The 23,076-nt window shown below is 43.9% G+C and overlaps 1 protein-coding gene across 2 annotated transcripts in view; it reads right to left on the bottom strand.

Moving 5' to 3' along the window:
* The window catches only part of CCDC170 (coiled-coil domain containing 170), an 81,555-nt gene that overhangs the window by 10,958 nt on the left and 47,521 nt on the right, over window positions 1–23,076 (bottom strand). The window contains exons 6-9 of one of the 2 annotated variants that reach the window (XM_037050633.1): window positions 18,777–19,097; window positions 10,654–10,854; window positions 7,203–7,376; window positions 4,240–4,482 (exon numbers count right to left, since the gene is read on the bottom strand). In XM_037050633.1, coding sequence (XP_036906528.1) covers window positions 4,240–4,482; window positions 7,203–7,376; window positions 10,654–10,854; window positions 18,777–19,097 — 939 coding nt within the window. The remainder of the gene's footprint in view (window positions 1–4,239; window positions 4,483–7,202; window positions 7,377–10,653; window positions 10,855–18,776; window positions 19,098–23,076) is intronic. The other variant, XM_037050727.1, reaches the window with a different exon arrangement.

The raw sequence follows: 23,076 nt of genomic DNA, 5'->3' as shown, positions 1-23,076 counted from the left end.
AATCTGCAGGTCAAGGTCACAGAGGTCTGGCAGCCTTTGGTGGGGCCCCACTAGCTTCATTCAGAGACAGAGTTTCAGTTCCTTGGGGAGAAATTGGCAAAAGCATGGCAGGCTCCTAGAGTCAGGGCAAGTCTGGTGGTCTGAGATTCAAAGGGTGGGTACAGCAGAAAGCCCAGAGCAGGAAGCCAATAGTGGAGAATGGGCACTTGGTCATGGAAAGAACCCAGATTTTTCAACTGGGTTAACATTAAAATAACAAGTAAGGCTGAGTAAATCCTTACTAAGTGAAGCTTCTTGATTTGTCCTGAGGACAGAAATAACATTACCACATGAGAAAGGGCAAATGTGTTGGTAAGTTCCCGGCCAAATGGCGGAGGGAACTAGGGACAGGAAGTCAGGCAGCTCACACCACATCTGCCATCATCACCTTACGTGGGGTCTGAAACCCACTCGTGGTCTAATTAGGGAAACCTCACCCAGCTCCTTCTTTTGGGAAGCTAACATGCACCAGGTTTCCTCCACATCACTCCCACTTAATTATCTCTGGGGGTCACCCAGAGCGCCCAATGTCATTCTCTTGCCCTCTGCTTTGTAGAGTCTCACAGAGCTCCGTGTATGAAAGTCTACGGTGCTGTTTACCTTTCCACCAGACATGTCTCTGAAGTAGTTGGGTTATTCCATCGACACACCTGTCAGTGAAACACGTCCGTCTCTTTGACATCTAAAACGCTAAATTACTTCCCTGTTTTAAAAGTCCCAGTTTGCTTTATTTCTCATTCCTTCCTGCAATGGTACGTAATGATTCAGCAGGAGTTATGGGAGCCATTTTCATCTTTATCCAACCCCAGAAAGCAATGCTGAACTACAGCTTCCCTTCCCTCCCAAGTAGAGGAATTTTAAGGGGGATCAGAGGGGCTTTAGAGAAGATTAAATGTTTGCCTCACATAGGTACCAGGTGGGCTGGACAAAACCTTGCTCCACAGATCTGGGTTCTGCAAAGTGGAGAGTACACTCGGAAAAACTCAGCGAGCGCCGCCCCGGAAATCCGAGGTAGCTGACGTTCCAGCAGCTTCTTCCTCTGCCACTTCTTTGTTATCTATGAAGTGGAGTTTGTCACATACCTGCCCAGGGAATTGTGTGTTGCCCCATGAAACGGATGCTTTCAATGTCTTCTGCCGTGGAGAGGGAGACCGGATAGTTCAGACTAACTCTCCCACAGAATACAGTTTAAGAGGGGAAAGAAAAAAAAATCTTAAAAAGTCAAAGAGGTAAGAAGATGCCAAAAAAACTAGTGGGCCAACATCTGGAGAGGCTAGGAACTCAAAAGTACACAAAGTCTTTGAAGTCCTTTGTTCCATGGGAACATTTGCTAATCTGGGAGGGGCAGCTGAGGGGCTCAGGTGCATTTTGTCAACCTTTCCGAGATAGGGCACAGGACTCAGAGCCTGGCTCCTGCCTCTGGGGGACCCCTGATAAATCATTCCTGCTTTGGACTGGGAACCAGAAAGGCTGCATCTTAAGAGGAAGGGAACTGGGTCGGGGTGGGAGTAAACTCTCACTCTGGTGTGTGACTTTACTTCAGGCAATAGAGGGCACTCAAACAGCTCAAGGCTTGGATGTGGAGGAAGAGGGTCCTGAGCTACGAGGTTAAAATGCCGCCTGGAATCTGGAAGAAGGAAATAAAATCCTCCCTGACAGAAAGCAACAACATCCTAAACCTCAAATCACCTCAACAAAGAAAATTACAAAATCTCCAAATATTTGCAAAGACAGGAATGTGCTTCTAAATAACCTAAGTATCAAAGAAAAAAAGCACAAAGAAAATTAGAAAATATTTTAAATCAAATGACAACCAAGCTATTATGTATTAAAACGTTGGTGATACAGCTAAATTAATACTTAGAGGGAAATTCACAACCATACATTTATATATGAAAAAAGGAGGAAGACTAAAAATTAATGGGCTGGTACGCATCTCAGCAAGAAAGAAAAAAACAGCAAAATGAAACAGGAAGAAAGCAAATAATAAAGAGAAGAGAAAAATTCAGTGGAATAGAAAACAAACTTGTGCCCTGGCTGGTGTAGCTCAGTGGATTGAGGGTGGGCCTGCGAACCATACGATCGCCAGTTCGATTCCCATTTGGGGCACATGCCTAGGTTGCAGGCCACTTCCCAGCAGGGGACTCATGAGAGGCAACCATACATTGATACTTCTCTCCTTCCCTTCCTCTCTAAAGATAAGTAAATAAAATCTTTAAAAAAAAACAAACTTGTGATTAAGTTTCAAAGATCTATATTACGCCTTAGCCTATGAAGTTCCTTTTCTGGTTTTGTTCCAGAACCTTCCCCCACTACTACCTATCTTACCACTGGTCTCCATTTCTTAGTTTTCTTTCTGGTTTCTTTGGAAGGGTTTAGGGGCCCTTTATTCTCTCTAACAAAGCAGGGCTCCTGTGGCCCCCTAAGCCAGGAAGTTAGCAGGAAGCCAGCAGGGCACACATGTATCCAGCCTGGAGATGAAAAAGCCTCGCATCCTACAGGTCAGGAGGAGCCAGTGTGAAGTCACAGCAGGACAACTTTAGGACAAGCTGTGTTCTCTTTGGAAGTAAGAAACCAACTCCTGCTACCATCATCCCAACTGTGAGAGCTGATGGTATTTTGTAACTAACCGTGTTTCCTCTGGTCTAAAATTTGTTGTCAATCACACATTGCTCAATCTTTCAAGGACTCCTCTCTCCCCTCCCTCTTCCTGAGATAGTGTCTGGGTGAAGGAAAATCCACGTGGTGTTTGGAGGGATGATTCCAGCCCTCATACTGACCCTGAATCTGTGCTGTGTCTGATAGCAGACTGGTGAAATCTGTGAGGGTTCACTGATCAAGGCCAAGGCCTGGGCATTGACCCTTGCTAATTCCAGGCCTGGCTGTATCTGCCATTGGACCATAGCTCAGGTGATCTGCCCCAGCGCCTCAGATGCAGCTCACATTGTCCCACCCCCACCTGCTCTCACAAGGAGCCCTCCAGCAGGCGTCTTTCCTTATCTACCACGTCCACCTGGAATGCACATCACATGGAACTTCAGGCCCCACGAATCAGGGTGCAATCTAGGCCACCTGCCTCAGCACCTTTGTCAGGCCCTTCTGGGCCGAGCGGGAGCAGTGGCATGCAGGCCTGGAGGATTCCACCCCCATCCCAGCACACGATCACCCCAACGGTGAGTCCCAAGGCTTGAGGGCTGTGTCGATAGTTACTTAACATGTTCTCTCCAACCATGGAGTACCTCCCGACGCTCTCCCTTGTTCCCCCTTCCCTTGTAGTTAAATATGTCTCCTCTCCTGGGCCGTGTCTGTCCACCAGGGAAATGAGCCTCAGCTTAGAACGGCTTCAGTGGGGGCAGGGGAGAAAGAGCTAATTTATACAGTGGGGAATATCTCCTACAACAGGGTCCCCACTGCACCTACTCCAGGCCCGGCCTAATCCCAGATTCCTTCTCCCTGCCTGCCTATTTCCAGATCAGGAAACATTCCCAAAGTCTGCTTTGGAGCACCTGTCTGCCAAGAGCCAGGACGACATTGCCCTCTGTGCTGGTGCCTGGCAGACATTAACATTTAAAATGCGATGTGTGCAAACATTGCCCTCTGTGCTGGTGCCTGGCAGACATTAACATTTAAAATGCGATGTGTGCAAATGAAATTACCTATCAATGCCACCTAAGTATTTTGACTAAATTCTTTTAAGTTTTAATTCTCTTCTTCTGCTTATTGGAAGGTGAACCCCTCAAATCCAGGAAGCACGTCACCCAGTCTGTCCACGCTCCTCACCACTTGGTGTAACTCAGCCTTCAGGGAACCACATCACATGCCAGCACCTGCCGGACCCCTCTCCAGAGCGTGTCTTCCTGTCTCATTCTTCCTAAGCAAATTCCTCCACGATGAATCCCTACATGACCCCAAATATTGTCGTCACCCACACTTTCAGGAAGTGTTTTTATTTTTTGCACTTAACATCACCCTTCTGGGGTGACCTTTCGTACAGACACTTCATTTCAAATATTAAATAGACATTAAGTAAACCTAATATGCTAATCCGGGTAATTTTGCATTTTTCCCACAACTTGGGAAAATCAAAAAGTTTTTATCTTTTTTTTTCCTAGCATGTCCATGGTAAGGCTAGGTACTCTGTCCCATAAGCTGTTAGGGTGACAAGCAGAAGGCAGCAAGGAAAGGAAGCCAAGCACTTGCCTTCAGCTCATTGGTGTCAGCCAGTTTGGCTTTGAGCTCAGTGTTGGATTCTCGACACACACTCAGCTCCTTCTGCAGCCTCTCCACCTTCTTCTGCAACCTCTGGATGGTGACACCAGCCTCGTCCCTCTCCGCAGCCAGGGCTGTCCGCTGCTGCTTCTCCTGCTCCAGCTGGGCTATCTTCTGCCGCAGGAGGTTCACGTGCAGTTCGTTGCTCTCCAGTCTTTCCTTCTGAGTCTTGAGCTGGTTTCGCACAAACAGTGATTTCTTTTTAACAATAACAACTGAACAGCCCCGGCCAGGTAGGTCAGTTGGTTAGAGCATCATCCTGACACACCAAGGTTGGGCATTCAATCCCTGGTCAGAGCACAGGCAAGCATCAACCAATGAATGCACAAATAAATGAACAACAAGAACTAATATTTCTCTCACTCTTCCTCTCTCTAAAATTGATAAATTTTAAACAAGATCGAACAGCCATAAAAATAAATGAAATACTGAGATAACATTTATCTTTATCCACATTTCAATAAGCCTAATATCTAAATCATCAAAAAGAAGGAAAAATCTTTTTTTTAATTCCTTTTCCTGATTACATTTTTTTAATCCTCACCTGAAGACTTGCTTACTTACTTCTTTTAGAAAGAAGGGCAGGGAGGGAGAAAGAGAGAGAGAGAAACATGAGTGTGAGAGAAACATTGATCAGTTGCCTTCGTATGCACCCCAACTACGACCAAATCCACAACACAGGCATGTGTCTGGCCACAAATCGAACCCACAGCCTTTCAGTTGGCAAGATGATGCCCAACCAACTGAGCCACACATAGCCAGGGCCTGATTGCATTTTTAATTCGATCTTTCAAAGAATTAATTTTGTAGCTGCAAAGTACCAGAAAAAAAAGAGCCACAGCAAAAGCCTAGGGAAGCAGGCTGTCAACACGTGATTCCCTCCAACATGATGTGAATCTGACAAAAATGTAAAGTTGCTTTTAAAACAACTAAAGTGGGCTTGTCCAGAGCAGAATATAGCAAAACAGAGAGGCAAAAGCTTCTCCAACACCCCATGGCAGCAACTGCGCTTGCCTTGGTCTTTCCTGAAAGCCAACAGGGCTCAAATCATTACAAAAAACCTAGACTGACTAACTTCCGTCCCTTAGAACCAGTGAGTAGTACAGCTTATTTTAAAGTTCATATATTTTTAAAGCAAGCTATAGCAAGAAAATTTTTTAAGTTTTATTTAAATACTTAAAATCTTAGAAACAGCAGGGACTTGAAGAGAGTTTGAGTTCCTCAGTGTCTCTATTACACGCCTGGCCCGCACCATCCAGAAGCCGAGCAGTGAACAAGGTTTCGAAACAGCGCTGATCATTGACAAACTTGATGAAGGACATTATAACAGTTTTTAGAAAAAGACTGTGGGTTCTAAGAGGAGGAAGAACAATCCTCGTGGGCTTCACATGCCCCACTTAGTGAATGGAATATTAAGTACAGGAACCTCTTTCCTCTGTAACAAACATTAGGAACCAGAATCGTGCAGCGTGATAGAACGTTAGAGCTGAAGACCACCCCACTTCCCCTCGTCACAGACTGTGCATTTGTAAAGTGCTCCAAGGTGTGAAGGACCTACGGAAACACGGGCTGGAGTGTCTTGCCCAACAGTGACAGTAACACCCAGGTCCACCTGCAACATGGCCCTTTCAGTAGATCTCCTGCCAACCTCCCTTCCTAGAGCTCCTCCATGCCGAATGCCACGCTACTGCAGATTTACACCAGGAAGTTCTATACACTGGTAATTTTAATAACTACGCAATACTTAAGAAGAAATGATATTAGATACTGAAAAAATTTAATTATCTGAGGAGCACTTCAGGAAGAAGAATAGCTCCATTTAATGTCTCAGATAGTAATGGGTTGTCTGCTTTCTCTTATAAAATATTCCCAAGACAGAGTAAATGGAGAGGAGGTCAAATGAGTATCTTCTATGAGCCAAGAGTTCCGAGTGTTGTTTATTTAAAAATGTCAACCTCATGAAGTAGGAATCATCCCCAAATTTGACATGAGGAGGCAGAGACAGAGAGGTATGCAATTTGCCCAAGGTCACAGAATTTAGTGGAGCCCAGATGTGACTCATCACATGGTCTGCACACTATAACGGTACCACGGAATTTTCTCCGAAAAACTATTATAAGGATACATCACTGTTTCCCTTTTTCTCTCTCCAATGCCAATAATTATACAACTAATAATTATTTTTATCCTTGCCATCCATTCATTTATGTAGTGTGAAAGTTTCTAACTCTTCTTTTGAGAGTAAGCTCTTTTCTCTTAACTTTCTAGTCCAGTAGAGCTTATATAGGCAGACTGCTAAATGGTCCACAATTCTCCTCTTCTATAGTAATAGAAACAGTACATTTTTTAGTTAGGCAAATGGCTAGCCAGAGTAAAGACTACAGTTTGAAGCTTCCCTTGCAGCTAGGTTTAGCCATCAGAACATATTCTGGCCCTTGGATACAAATACAAGATCATGGAACAATTTTTAGGGAACCTCCTTTACGAGACAGCTCACGCCTGCTCTTTTGCAGCCCTTTGCTGCATCCTTTCTTCTCCAACCTCCTTCCCGGAACACAAATGAGCCTGGTTCCCTGAAAACTTTACAGAGTGGAGCTGTCACACGAGCCCTAAGCCTCCTACCTCCAGGAATTTATGTGAGAGAAGAAAAAACAAAACACTTCTACTTGTTTAAGCCACTGTTACTTTGGGTCTTTATTACTCACAGTCCAACATAACCTTAGGTGATACACTTACCATCATTTTAGATTTGAAATAGAGATTCGATATACAGATTGTTTTTAATGATGTGTCCTAGCCACACTGGTAAATACGGTGGCAGTAAATTATGTTTCAATATTGAAGTTTCACAGAAATTTGTTCTCTCAACAGTAGCAAGTTTCCATCTCCCCTACCTTTCTCTGTAAATTGTAGGCCATGGTCTTGTTTTCAATGACAGCGTTGCTCTCAAGGCGCACCAGCTGTTCCGTGCGAGCTAAAACTACATCCAGACGCATGTCAAAGCCAAGTTCAGCAGCCATCTGGTTCAATTTCATTTTCTGTGAGAGCTGATCCAGAAATTTCAGATACTAAACCCAAGAGCAAAAATGAAAACAAAAACACACACGAAAAGTTAACAGGTGATCTTAGAAAATCCTTTCCTTTTTTCCCAAGTTTACACCTTGTTCTCATTAAACCCGGAATGAGCCTGCCCCTCCCCCAAGGGCAGTGTTTGGTAATGAATTCCTGAACCGCCCTGCCGGTTCCACTCCTGCTCCTTGCCCACATCTCTTGGCTCTCCTGGTCAGTGAGTGACCTTGATATTCCATCTAATACGCACCCTTCTTAACTCTGCCATATGACAGATTTGTCATCCTCTGGACTATCTTCTCAGTCCCTCCGCTTTGCAGCGTGCTGCTACCAGCACAGCCCTCCTAGGCCAACCCAGCCTGGCATCCACTCACCCAGACCCTCCAGGGCGGCTTTTCCCACCTAGGTTGCCTCTGGCCTCCACAGCGGAAAAGGAGGACTTAACCAGTTGCCACAGCCTCTCCATACAAGCAAATTTGAATGACCTTTTAGGGTTGTTTTTTTTTTCATTAAAATTCCTTAGAAAACACCTTTAAGACTTGTTAGTGAATCATAAAGAAACAAGACTCCAAAATAGAGAGTCGTATCAGGTTCATACTTTAACAGGATACAATTATAAAATTGTCTTGGGACTGTCCCCCCCCCTTGATTTCTAGGGCCTCCCCAGTCATTCCAGACGCAGAGCGATGTTTACTAAGTGCTTGCCGGATGACTAGATCAACCAACGAGCTTTCTGTATTGTCACTCTGTGATGTGGGTTCTGTCTTTGAGGTTCTCTTCTCACAGGACTCACTCAGGCCATTTCACGTTTAAATAAGTATCATTTCCTGAAGACTGAGGCATGCCAGCTTACAGCCCAGACTACCTACATTTCAGTCATCAGGATGAGATTATTTATAGGTGCCTATTTTCCAACTTTGCTAAAAAACACACATCAAAGTCATCTCTTCACAGTGGTCACAGCGTCACTTATTGTCCTGTGCTGGGAGGACACAGGGGGCTGTCGCCTCTGCATCAGCACTCAGTCCCTCTTCATGCTCCACAGCTCTCCCCCAGGGCTCTCCAGGCCTGTGCACAGGAAAGTGAAATAACTGCTCTTGTTTATATTTTAAACAAAACTGAGCCAGTATCTTCCAAGGGGAGGCACAAAAGCTTCTTTCACACCTTCACGTGTGGCCCACCCACCCCACATGTGAGGACCCACAGCAAACGGATTGGAGCGAGACAGCCCGTGCCAGGCCCCCGCAAAAGCAGTGCCTATTTCAAGGACCTCAACTCTGCCTCAGAAAGTGTGGGGTGGCTGGCAGGAATACTGCATATTCGAGTCATAGTTTAACATGAATGTATTGTTTGTGTAAACCTCAATTACCTCTATTTAAACTTCAACTCTGTACAAGTTTTATTTTCAGTTCCACGTGCCTATTATCCTTGCAAGGCTGTGGATTTCACAAGCAGCTAGCTAGTGAAAATTCACCACGGACAGAAGCAGTTTATGTAACTTGCTTTCAGGACTGAGAGTTATTTTGGTACAATCTCAATTAAAATTAGTGAGCCAGTATAATGAAGGAAGGGAAGAAACATCAATATACCCAGAAATTCTTGGCTTTGATATGTTTCTTCCTTAATATAAGTATTTATTGACTCTTCCCTGAGTCCTGGAGAAACCCAGACACAACGTCGCCCTGGTCTCAAGAAGCCTGGAGTTGACTGGGGAAGAGGAATTAAAAATGGACACAGTAAGGAGACAAGTACTATGGCAGACTCGGGCATGTTTTGCATGAAGTAGAGATGAGTCGCTTAGGAAAAATTGCAGAGGGAATGATATCAGAGCTGAGTCCTGTGAAGGTGAAGGTCAGAACGGTCTCTCATATGGAACAGCAATGTGCACCATGGGAGGTGAGGGGCCCTTTTCACTGCCCAGACTTCTGTTTTTCACACACTTCAGTGTGCGTGTGCTCAGACTCGGTGCCCGCTCACTACACAGCCTCCCAGGTTCCTGCTGTGCTGTGCACCTGTCTCCCTCAGAGCACCGAGTGCCCCGATCGTTGTGTGCCCCTCTGTCTGGCTCGTCCGCTGGACTGGGACTTCCCACAGACACCTTTCATGTATCGTTGCAAGTCCAGCCTGCAACGCAGGCATGGCGCTTCCTTGTGATTTTTTTAAGTACGGAAGAATGAAAAGGATTGAGTTCCCAGAGTACCGATTTTTCAACCTAACAGTATTTTCCATGCCAAATTCTGCACCTGCACTCCCAGTCCCATTGGGCTCTTGCTCTGTTCCCTCGGGAATTCTGCGACCCACACACATGTACCTTCCCGTGATATCTGGGTAAGCCTCTCTTTCATCCTGTTTCTCACAGCTTCTACTCCCTTCTGTGTCTTCTTAGGTCACCAGATGTCTTCTAAGTCTCCATCCCTTTCCTACAGAGTCGCCCCACAGCCCCAGGCAAACTGGCTTCCCTTCCCCACTTATCTACTGAAACTGCCTCCCGGGGCCCCAGCCGACCTTCCAAGGGCAGAGCACAAGCCTCACCCCTTCTCTCCCATGGACCGTGATGTTCAAAATCTCTTAGGGCACTTCACATTCTCCTGAAAAACCGATCTTCCTAATCTGAGCCATTCGAGTCTTCCCTCTGGCCATAGCCCCACCAAGAATGCCAGGTTCCAGACACGTGGGTATGACCACTCTGCATCCTCTGAGTGTCCTGTGTACCTGCAAGCTCTCATGCCTTTGTGCAAACTGTTTGCCCTGCAGTATCTGCCCCTTCTTTCCATGAAAATGCTCCTTATCCTTCACAGATGAACTCAACAGTCGTCTTCCTACAAAATCATCCTCTTTCACCAAAGTTATCCCCCCTTTCACTGGGCTCCTGTTGCACTTTATTAATCAATACAGCCATTATAGCATGCATAGCCTTTCGTATAGCAAATTATTTGAATGTCTGTCTCCTCTATTGAACTGAATGGAGCCATTTAAGATCAAGAACTGTGAATTATTCATACCTTACCCTCCAAACCTTCAGGGCCTCATATATAACAGGCATTTGATAAATAACTATTAAGTTTTATTAGATACTACTGAATTCATAGCTTTAATTCGAATCAAGGAAGCTCTGAACAATAGGAAGAGACCTCAAAACAATACTCCTTCCATGAAATTGACTCGTGACTCGGAACTGAACCAATCTATCAAAGCACTGCAACATTCAAAGTATTTTCAGGTAAAATTTGAGTGCCACAGATGTGTCCACCCAAGGACATGCCCTAAGGTCATTACTTTTTGCTTCTCAAAATTCAAGTTGTCGCGCAAAACATCTCCAGACACCAGCTCCCCCTCCAGGTGTGCCAGCTGACCCCGAAGGGTCTCCGACTCGCGTTCTGCTTTCTGGGCTCTCTGCAGGGCTTTCTGGTGAAACCCAGACTCTTTCTCCAACTGTTCGACAAGCTCAGATACTTGGGCTTCAAGCTGGGAAACCATCTGGCAATGAAGAAACAAAACGAGAATAAACATTGTTTTAGGATGCAGCAAAGTGTTAAAATCTAGTGCCCAGTGTGAGCAACACATTATTTATAACACGGACTTCCAGATTCTTTGTAAAAATCAAATAAGAAACAGGTAATTGGCAGGTGTATTTGCTCTGCTTGAAATGAATCTGCATTCATTATCTAATAAAATATTTTTGATTGGCATTTTTAGTGTTTTATAATTCCTTCAAAAGGTTAGTTGATAAATATTTATGGATAATATTTATTTGCCCCTAAAAGTGCCATCGATTTCAGGGTTTCGAAGCTTAGTTGGAAAAAAAGAGTTGAGACAGGAAGAACTTTCAAACCCTGTAAAAGTATCATTCATCTTCCACCACATATAGAGGATTCAAGACAATACAGTGAGTTAATCTTGATAAGTAACCTTGAGGTGTTACCAGTGCACTCAAGTGCATGAACATACTATTGTTTCCAGCCTTTTCAGGTTCCAACTGAGTGAGTTACTCCTTCATGACCCATCAGTGGTGCTGCCTCTGGGCTGCAGTTACAGGGCAATGTTATCGCTTTAGCATCTGAAAGGCCAGAATTCTTTTGATGAGTTGATTCTGCATAGGGTCCAGGGCAACCCACAAGCAGGCGCATCACCGCCTCCTCTCCTACACACAAGATCCCTCCTTCTGCCACTGAAGGCCCCGAGACTCTCCCGACCCCTAACCTGCCCAGGGCTTCCCTCCTTCCCAGGAGCTGCCCTCTTTATCCCAACCTTTCCCTTTAACCAAGAACAAAAGTTTCCCAAAGTCCTCAGGTACACATCAAGAAACTCAAATTGATCCTAGCAAATCCAGTGACCGCAAAATACTGGATTCAACAAAAAAAACACCAAGTTTGAGGTGCTAAATGTGCTGTGATGCTTTGTCTTGGGAAAGGGGAGGACTAAGAGAGGTAGATATTCACACCATGCCCAGTACCACTCTCACAGAAATTAAAATGCCTTGACAGCTTCACAGTTACAGCTTCCATTTAAAACAAAACAGCTCTGCGTGTCTATCTGTAAAACAACCATGCTTAAAGGCAGGAAAACATTGAAGCTGTCCTCAAATATTTTGAAAGGATACCAGGATTGGTTCTGAGTTACCCTCAGAGCTTAAGTTGAGGACCAGTAGGTATAAGCCAGAAAAAGAATTCCATTTCCACATAAGAAATAATTTTTCCTGGGTCCCCATAATTACAAAGTAATACATGTCCATTGTATAAGGTTCATTAAGGACAATACTATATATAAATCAGGAAAAAAATCCCTGTAACCCCACTGCCTAGAGGTAACAACTATCAATATTTTCAAATAATATATTTTATATACTGTTTAAATATAGTTGAGATGGTATTATATTTGCCATTTTATCTTTTTGCTTTTACCTCTCATTTTAAGCATCTTTCCATGCCGGGTAGTAGATTCCCAGTAGCTGGAGACAGCCGGAAGTTGGCCAACCATTGGTTACGAATGTCATGGGGTGGGCCCAAGTGCTATAATCAGGAATGCTAGACTTCTTCACCTCTAACCTCTCTATTCTTGTGCTTCTATGACTCTCAAGGATCCAGGGCCATGTTTCAATAGTCAGATATTTGATGGCAAGCTGCTCAGTGACACTTGCAAGGAATTATAGTTCCCAAGGAAATTTGAAATTTCATTACAGAATACAAGGCTCTGAGACCCATCATTTCATATTCCCCATTCTTAGTAGTCACTAACTAATGGTAGATCTGATCTTAATGAAAGAGAATGGTTTGCTTGTCTCCTACAACATACAAAGTAACCGACAACACAATGGCTATCAGCCTTGGCTGGTGTAGCTCAGTGGATTGAGTGTGGGCCTGTGAACCAAAGGGTTGCTGGTTTGGGTCCCAGTCAGGGCACATGCCGGGGTTGCAGACCAGGCCTCCCATAGTGGGTATGTGAGTGGCAACCACACATTGATGTTTTTCTCTCTTTCTCCTTCCCCTCTCTCTAAAAATAAATAAGTAAAATCTTTTGAAAATTGCCCATCAAACATTATCCCCAGGACACTGCCTCCTAGAGGACTGTTTAATAGATTATACAAGGTCAAGCACATTTCTTTCTGTGCAGCAGGACATGTGGTTTCGCATTTAATTTCATGTAGCAAATGAGTCTTTCTACTTAAAGATCCTTCAACACTCCTCCTATCCCACTGTTGACCTGCCAAAGAGAAAAGAGACCCAGAAAACTTCAGCTGGAGAGACGGAGCGCTGAGTGATCACTTAGCCACAGTTAGCACACCACAGGCCAGAGCAAAGTCATTCCCAGAAATTGATGCATAGAGACTCCATTTTGAAGATGACACCTGGAGCAACTGCAAGCACTTATCACTAAGAGTGATAATGACCCTGAAAGGAGCAGCAGACATCCTAATGTAGACCAGACTGTGGGACCAGAACTCAGGTGCCAGAGTCCTGCTTTGAAATTCCAACTCTATGACTTAGCAGCGTGTTAACCAAGGCACGTAGTCACTAACCTCTTTGGGCTACTTTAGATCATTTGAATAGCACAATATTTACACCCAGTTTAAGCTCAGTACATTGCACACATTTCTATCACCAGTACCACTACTACGGTAGGTTGGTTCTATCCATTCCATGCTTTTGTCACATAGAGTTAAAGGGACCTTTGGGGAAGTACCCTATGCCCTAGGCAGTTTTTCTCAAACTGCTTTCAGTCCACAGAGCCTGATTTTCAATGAGCAGTCTTTCTGAGAAGGACGATTAAGGGACAAACATGTTGAATCCCAGGTAAGAGGGTCTGTCCTGAATCCTAGCCCTGTGTGAACCCGCAACTGTTCTACGGGACTTGAAGACTCAGCAGAGTACAAATTTCAAAACTTCCAGTATGTGGATGCATGAACTGTGCAGAACCCACCACCTGCCCTCCCAAGATTCTGGTGCCCAGAGAGGATGAACAGCCAAGAACCGCCCCCATCCTCTGTGCACCACAGAGCTCAGCTTCATAAGCTCATTAGGTTTCAGTGCACAGGATGCCAAGATTTTTCTGACCTAAATCTATATAAATGCATAAATGACTGTTCCAATCTGACTGTGTTCTCAGAAACAGCAAATGCCAGTGCCTGAAGGAATATATGTGTCTCCCCAAAACTGTAAGGTGGTGTCGTGGTTTTCCCACCAAGAAGTCTACAGAATCAAGAAGCATTTTCTTTTTTCTTCTTTCTTTTCCTTAGTATCATCTGTTCACGTATCCTTGATATTCTGTGGGACAAAAAGTGCCAGGGATTTCAACACTAAAAAATGATAGGGAACTGTGGAGGGGTGGAGGGATGTAATAAAGTAGATATACCTCAATTTCTTTAAACAAAAAGGCACCAAAGTAAACTGCACTTCACATACAAGCAGCTTGATTTTTGGAAGTGAAGTCATAATGCCCTAAAAGAATTAATTTACTTCCCAAGGACAAGTAGCTACTGATTTCTCCAAAGAGTCACTTTTGCACTAAGATTGAAGCAAATGGAAACACAAGAGCTCTGAGCTGCAGAAAGAGCCACCCGGTCACTGAAGGACCCCTGCCTTTTGGGCATAACAACTCTTTTCTGATTATTCAAGTTATAATTTTCACTTAAGAAATACACAAAATAAGTTTTCAGGAAGCAGGTGAAACATCAATCCAATACCCCCTTCCTCCCTGTCAGCATGTGTGGCCAGCACTCTCGACTGGCTAAGCCTCCCCTCTCCACCCCCAAGCATGTCAACTATGCTATGGGTTGGATTGGGTCCCCCCAAAAGAGGTATGTGGAAGTCTCCCTGCACCTCAGAATGTGGCCTTATGCAGAACGCAGTCTTTACAGAGATAATCAAGTTAAGAGGAGGTCATTAGGGTGGGCCCTCATCCACTATGACTCACATCCTTATAGAAACGGGAAGCTGAAACCCAGGGGCACACACAAACAGAAAGGAAATGATGTGAAGATGCAGAGAGGACACCCTCCCCAGCCGAGGGGTGGCCTGAGGCCACCAGAAGCATTGTGAGAGGCACAGGACAGATGCACCCTCACAGCCCTCAGGAGAGCCCAACCCAGCCAACAGCCTGATTTTGGACTTCTGGTCTCTGGGACTGTGAGACAATAAATTTCCATTGCTTAAGCCCCACAGTTCATGGTACTTTGTCATGGCCATTCTAGGACATTAATGCACTCTAGAAGCTGGGAGAGACAAAATCCCTCACTGTTCACTCTTCCCAATGCCCTTGTGGCCAGGGGTGACCGTGTACCATAACTGTGGACAGTGAAAGATCAGTGGAAGTCTGTTGATGCTTCTTGGTAAATGTTTGGCCTAGTAGATTCAAGGATGAACAACCGAGCAGAATGACAAGCTCCGAGGGGAATTGGGGGGTTTGTGGAAACCACCTCAGGTCCTTCAGGTCATTGGGCTGGTCTCAGAGGCCCCCACAGAGCTACCAGACTAAGAAACACTCCAGTGGAGAAAATAAAGCCTTGTGTGTGCATAAAGCACAGCCAAAGAGCTGAGGTCTAGGTAAGTGTTTGTGAGCTCGTATTAATTTGTCTTTAATCTAGGACACGACATAGAAATCAACTACAGCCATGCACCCCCTGTGCATGGCCAATTCTCACCTGGATGACGAGCCAGTGAGGCAACAGCTCAAAGTGAAACAAAAATTTTGGCCGCAAAATTCTAAACTAAAACCTGAAAATGTCACAACCTTCTGTCCATTGTGCAAGAAATTATTTCAAGAATACCTGTTATGAGTGTCCTCACATTTCAAGGTTAAATGACATCTAAGTACTCATTTAGAATTCCTGGAAATTGACAATAGAACATTTCCTCAAGAGAGTGGTTTTCAGCTGGGGGTGAGGGGGTGGCAGATTTCACCCCCTGGGGACATATGGCAATGTCTGGGCACATCTCTGGTTGACATAGATGGGGAGAAAAGAAATGCTATGGTATCCAGTGGGTAGCAGTCCAGAGATGCTGCTGACCACCCTTCAATGCACAGGTCTTCTCAAACAAACGATTACCCAGCCCAATATGCCAACAGTTCCAAAGCTGAGAAACCCAGCTCTAAGGTATAGAAAAGCTTCAAAGAAATACATTAGATTTTGCTGTGAGCACAAAAGGAATAAAATGGCTCATTGAAAAAGTGTAGGTGGTGTCCTGAATTCTACTGAGAATTGGAAATACAGAAGAGTAGAAATGAATAGCAAAGGGGTGGACAAGAAGAGCAATGATCAGTAAGTAGGAGTCGACATGAAGTGGAGAATTGGCCAGGCCCAGCCTGAACCCACCATTGGGCATCCATGTAGGTATCACTCAATTTGCGAATGTGTGTTTAACCAAGGCAGCTGGCAGGGCTGTGCGGCCTCCTCAACAAACGCATTCATCAATCTGTAAAGCTCCCATCCTTCAGAAACATTCCTGAGACAATATACAAAATCCATTTCCTCCTGATTTTACTTGAGGATGAGTCACGCAAGATGCTAGCTATATGCTTGATTTCAGGCTTTTAAATAGTGAGAGCAGCTATTGGAAAAAATTACAGGGTAGGAAAGGCAGACAAAGGCACTAAAAAGACTCTGAATCATTCTAATTTTTATGGGAAGTGGGGGAAGGCCATCCAGCTTAACCGATTTACACCATTTTGCTTTAGAAAATAAACATATGCATCATGCTGATGGTTTTATGCCATGTTTCACATGCTGGAATTAAAACGAGTTTCAGGAAAACACTTGGAAACATAGAAGAGGGAAGGAAGGAAGTGAAATGGCAAAGAACCATTGGCTGTTGAAGTATACCTATTACCAGTCAAGGTAAATAACTTCATGGAGTTTCCCTCAGTCTGGTAAATAATTCCTTCCCCAATCCAGTGCCTATGTGTGTACCGAGTCACAGCAAACACTGAGTTACTCTCAGAGACCCACACGTCTTACCAGGATGGACACTTCGTATCCACAAAGAAGGTCCTATATGAAACAAGGAAGTCACTAGGTTTGCTCCCAAAACACATGTGAATTTTGGAGAATGTTTAAAAGGGAATTTAGAATGTTATATTGCAAAAGGAAATTTACAAAAGCAACCCTGTGTTGGGGACTGCTCTGTGTGGTTTCAAAGACTGTAGCCCCGAGACAGCGGGCCTTGAAAGAGGCCAGTAAGTCTCCCTGGAAAACCAGGTAACACAGGTGGCAGGCATGACCCGACACCAACACCGAGGATTCCCTGTGGGAAATCAGACCCCATAAATACATCGTATCCTTTGAAGCTTGCTTTGCTTTGTATGGCTCTGTTGATACAAACTGGATATGTAAGTTCAAGGCATAAGCAGTAAACTCCGTATCTCATGAAACTCATCCTAAAGGCCATCTGGCATCAGCATGACCCACAGACCCTCACCTGAGGCAGATCTCTGTGTTCCTTCCATTGTTATCTATAGATAACACCTGTTTTGTGTGACTATAGCCCTTTGACATTGACTGATGAGCTATGCATGCATGCTGTACACACCTACACATACCATTCCCAATAAAAGCCATTTGGGAGAAGGGCTTGGGGTGTTCCCCACTAGAGGGAATTGCCACTCCCTTTTCCACCGAAACAATAAGATTGTGTTCGGGATGACTTATTCTCATCCACAACAGCTTAGAGAGCTCTGAGGGACAGAGCTCCCCCCACAACCCTGAATTTTGAGTTAATAATCACTCTAAGATTTTAGGAACGTTAAAAGGTGGACATAGGCATTTTCTCCTTTTCAGCAAGTCTGTACACAACAAAGAAATAGTTCTTAATGGAACTATTACATAGAGTCTGGATACTAGTCATGGTAAGCCTTACTGATTAGACTTCAATAATTTGTATTTGATCATCATTTAGAGATGGGCTGAGGCTGACTTGACTAAGAAAAGCTTTATAAAACATGAGATTTGTTCATAGTATTAAATGAGATAACAAAATTTAAAAAGCTTCTGTCCTAAGTGTGAATTAAATCGCTTTTCTCCACTTGTTAAAGGACTATTCGAGGCAGGCACCAACACATTCTCAGAAGGAGGGAAGAAGGAGGGAGGAAGAGAGAGAGAAGCAGCAAGGGTGGCAACACTTACTATTTATTGTTGCTATTTCTCAGAGTGTGTGAGGCACTTAATAATATTTTTTTGCATTAAATGCTTACAGTAAACAATAACCTTATGACAGAGATACTGTTATAGGTCTAGGAATTATTGTCTTCCATTCCAAAATCCAAAAGCATCTGAAAACTGAGAGGGTTTTTTTTTGTTTGTTTGCTTTGGGGTTTCTTAAACTCATTTATTGATAAAGATTGACCTGACTGATTTGGGCCACAAGCCCTGAGCCAAAGCCAGGCGAGGCTTCTCCTGATGTTGGTGTATCGCACCTGGTGGGGCCACTCACAGGTTTTGCTGCAGAGCAGTGAATGGCTTAGATTATGGGGTCCGTCCCTGGCCCCACTGAGGAGGAACCTGTGAGACTGTGTTCTCTTTTACTTTTCTAAATTCTCAGTTCAAAAACACACTGGACCCCAGAGGCTTCAGATAAGGGGTGTGGACGATGGGCTGTCCCCACCCCAGAGGTGAGTAAACAGAGGCCATAACCTCAGGAGCCTGGCCAAGGTCACACCTGGAGGGAGGGAGGGAGGAAGTGTGCAGTGGGGTCAGGATCAGCCTCGGATGTCTGACTCCAGAGCCCACAGTGTAGTCGGCAGTTGCTGGAGTGACTCTCCAAGCTTCAGAAGTATGACTTGTCATTGTAAGGGATACAACTACCCATAAATGATGATTTTAACTCACTCAGATAACTCATTTATTAAGTATACTAAAGGAATGAACTTACCATCCTTAAAAAGCATACAATCGGCCGTCCCTCACTCACCCTTTTCTGGCTTTCTTCCTTGCTGCCCATTTCTTGAATCTTCTCCAAAATGGCCTCCTCTGTGGACCCAATTGTGCCCACACGGCCCCCGAAGAGGGTTGCTGCAATTCTCTCCCTGAACGAGGTGTTCTGGCTTTGCAAGGCTGCAGCTGCCTCCCGACTGGCCTTCCAACTTCTCTCCAACTCGCAAGAGCTTGTCTTCAACAGGTTCAGCTCCTGCTTCGAGGCATCCCAGGCCCGCTGGCCAGCAAGCAGCCTCTCTCGGAAGATTTTAACTTCCCTTTCCAGGGCTTCTTTTGCCTCTAAGGCACTGAGCAAGTCCTAAAGCAATCACATAAAGCGAACACAAAAACATTAGCAGCCATCGAGGGATGCCTACATTTGCTTTTCAAGGAATCAGGGTTAAATCCTCATTCTATTTTACAATCTAAATTCCCTATCATCTCTTTATAAGGGCATTAAATTGTAAAAGCGATGTCAGGTCAATTTAGGTGTCTAAAAAAGAGAAGAGACATAACATCAGGGCTAGGAAATAAGGAAAATTGATACACGAGCCTTTTATAGGTGGACTTCCAGGAAGAGTTAATATTGGATTAAAAACAAATCATTGACTGACACACTTAGTAGACTCGATCCACACCTAGTACTATGTGCTCTCAAGTTGGGTGCACAGGGAAATTGATTTTGAATGAACAGTAAACCCCCAGAGTCCTAACCTGACACTAAAAATTATTTGAAGAGAGGTGTCTGTTCAATACTATTCCAAAGACTAGACTAGCATTCTCATGGAAACATTATTGCATAAAGAAGAATAAGGTCTTGTGTTCAATATTCAGTGACTGGGTGGCTCCTTTTCTCATAAAGACAAATGAAAACTTACAGAACCTGAAGACGGGAGCAGAAACGGCTAGCCGTGTGGTGGCTGGGAGAATTCAGAGTAGAGGGAGATAAACTACCACACCGAGAATAATAATTTCAAAGAATGCAGTACATGTTATTAGGCTCATAAATGTAACAAAGGGCACAGGGAAGGTTAGCTGTGCACCCACTTCTATTTACAGTCATCTGGAATGTTCCAAAGAGACATAAAAGGGCATATTTAAAATTTATAATGAAAAAAAAATAGTTGTTGACATCAACTTCCAAAATACATGAGTTCACATCAAATAAGAGTAAGCAGCTGGTTAACCAGTACTGCTATAGTATTGTAGCCTACTTAACTAACAAAGATATTTTGTTTTTTATTAAAAATAGAATGTCAGTGTCAAAAACAGCCAGAAAGAAACACTATCTTTGAGTAACAGACTCTGCATCGAAACTAACCAGTAATATTTGGGTCAGGCGGCCAGTTAAAGCGCAGCCATTTCTTTTGCATTGAAACTAAACTTTACAAGAAATTTAACTTGACCAACAGCATGAAGGTGGGGGAAAAAATTACTTAAAATGCTACTTCCTACTTTGCATCAGAATGACTCCTACTTTTTATTTTTATTTTTAAAAAAACGGAATGTCTGACTTTTTTTTCCCTTCTGGTGTTTTTTTTTAATCGAGGAAGTCTGAGGTATCAATTTGAAATAAAAGCCATCAAGTGGACAGGTAGTTAGAGAAGGCTGCCCTTCCCAGCGATGTAATAACCAAACTAATTACGCAACCTATTTTGTGAGATGGTCCCGGCAACAACTTCAGACCCCCATTCCATTTCCAGACTAGTTCTCTTGCAAAGAAGCCCCACTCCAGCCATGGATTAAACTTTGGCCCTTAAAGTAAAGAGTCAAGGGCCCTTTTCCCCAAATACAACATTTGAGCGCTTTACAGATTTCTTTTCAGGTAGCAACACAGTAGCTGCTCCATTACAGCCACCAGTGTCAGCACTGGTGGTGACAAAGGAGGCCCATATTTTACTTGGAAACTATAATTCTAATGTGTGGTTAGAAAATTGACGTCCTAAATTCGATGATGCAGGGGAAAAATTAATTCTAATCCCCTGAGTTTTAAAACCTTATAGAATACTGCATATTAATTTTTGTACTGAAAGAACACCCCTGATGCAAAATAGGAGAGTTTCCATGCCAATAAAGTGATATGTTTACCAGGTATTTACAAAAGGTCCTAAAGAATACACAAAAAGTATTGCAGACACTTGAGTACTATCAGCTGGCAGTAAACCAACCAACTGGCAGTTACACCACGTGACCAATAAACACAGCTACAGTATTTTGGCTACAAGAAAATTTTCACCCCAACCTCAGGCTGTTGTCTCACTGCCTTAGAGACCAAGGCCAAAACAGTCCTCTAACAAATCCACAGCACCACTGCATGCCCGGTGAAGTTCAGGAAATCCATCTGTGCTGACAGACTACAGTAGCACAGGGCTGCAGGTCAGATTTCTCTTCCAGATACGTCTTAGCCTGGTGAACTATCTGGTTTCTCCTAGGAAATGCAGACCTGCAGAGCCAGGGACCAGGCCTTGGGGACAGCCGCTCTCCAGAGCTCTGATTAAGCTCTTCAGAACGCAAGGGCGCCGGGGTTGACCTGCTGGACACAGATGGCCCAAGACTGCAGATGCAATTAGCTGTAGAGCTCTTGGGAGGAAGCAGCCAGCGTGGAGTCTGGTTGCATGGCTACCTCAAGGATACACTGAAGTAATGTGACATGGGTGTCATTGGCCAGGGCCTGGAGACTGCTGTCAGACCATGCTGACATGCAGAAGAGAAGCAAGTCGCTCCCTCGCAGCGAAATCATGGCTGACCTCCACAGAGGACACTGCATTTGCAGAGGCGGGGACTGGGATCCCTCTACTAAAATGTTTTTAAATTAACGAATCTTGAGATCCAGTGCTACTAATACAACAAATGAATAACGGTCCTTTTGCAATTACTCTTAACAAAGACGGCTGTAAATAATATGATTTAGGAATTCAATTTAGTTTCTTAATTAAGTGAATGCCTGTATTAACTCCCAATGAAATGCATTAAGTAATGAAACCATTGAAAGGCTTGTGGGGGAGGGTTTATTTGATTTTTTTATCAATTTTTTTCTATTCACATTTATCCCCTTATACCCTCTTCTAACCCTTCCCCCTCCCCCACCTGCAGTCACCACACTATTGTCCACGAGACCTTCCAAAGTTTTGTGTTTTTAAAGCATAGTTCATTCCTATTACAAGGTTTCTAACATTGTATTGTATGGATTTGGACATGCCTGAGGTCAAATTGCCTCTCAAAAATACAATGAGTAATCGTCAGGGTGGCAAGTCTCTGGCTCTGGCTCACTTCATCCAACCCTAGATGAATTTTGTGGAAGTGAAAACCACTTGGCTACTTCTGCCTCTGCAGTGAAGGTGAACAAATAAACTCAGAACTTTCCCCAAACAGGCGCATCATACATCGCTGGCAGAAAGGTGAATAGGGAGAATGGGCACATAATCACACCAAAATTCGTAACAAATTTAATACGCACATTTCCTGCTGCCCTGCAATTCCAGTCCTAAAAATATACCTGTAGATTCCTGAATATGGAAAATAAGGTGTGTGCAAAGCTATTCAATTACAATGTAGCAGAGAATTAAGTACTACATAAATGCTCATTGATATTGGTGTGACTGGTTGAACAGATAGGAGACATCCATCCCACAGGACCTTATGTAGTCTTAAAAAGACCTGAGGAAGCTTTTCCTACACCACAGAAAAGCTCTCCATGACATAGCAAAGAAAGTCAGGTGCCTAACGATATGTCTGGTACCATCTGTACCTGTATAACAAGAAATTCCCTCCACAATCTGCACAGGCAATAGCCAACTCTAATCATCTCTGGGGAGGGGAACTATAGCTGGTGAGCAGAAGTGGGAGGAGAACGTGACAGAATGGTGGCAACTCTAAAACACCCAGGGAATCTTGATCCATTGAAACTTCTGTTAATAGTGATATGAACACACACACACACACACACACACACACTCTGAACTTAGCCTGCATTAGTAGTAAAGAATCTGGAATAAAGGAGGTGATGTCCTCCTATTTCTATTTCCCTGTTTCCATTTCCCTTGAACAAAACCAAACCTGAAGTTTGCACTTGGTACTGGGATACAAATTTCAAGGTAGCTAAAGCCCTCCGAGAGCAGTGCTATTCAAAAATGTGAATGACACACTAGTGTGCCTCTTACAACTGTGTGTTCCCCATCCCAACAAGGTAACTTCAGAAATTAAGGGCAAGAGTTCAGTAATTTCTATAGCAACTCAACATTGATTTTTTTGTTTACTATACCAACTCGTTTAGTAACTTTACTATTATATAACAGTAT

This window comes from Sturnira hondurensis, unplaced genomic scaffold, assembly GCF_014824575.4.
Source record: "Sturnira hondurensis isolate 20B ecotype Veracruz unplaced genomic scaffold, ASM1482457v3 Scaffold0000167, whole genome shotgun sequence".
In the NCBI taxonomy this organism is placed as follows: domain Eukaryota; kingdom Metazoa; phylum Chordata; class Mammalia; order Chiroptera; family Phyllostomidae; genus Sturnira; species Sturnira hondurensis.
This window is presented reverse-complemented; position numbering and strand designations above follow the sequence as displayed.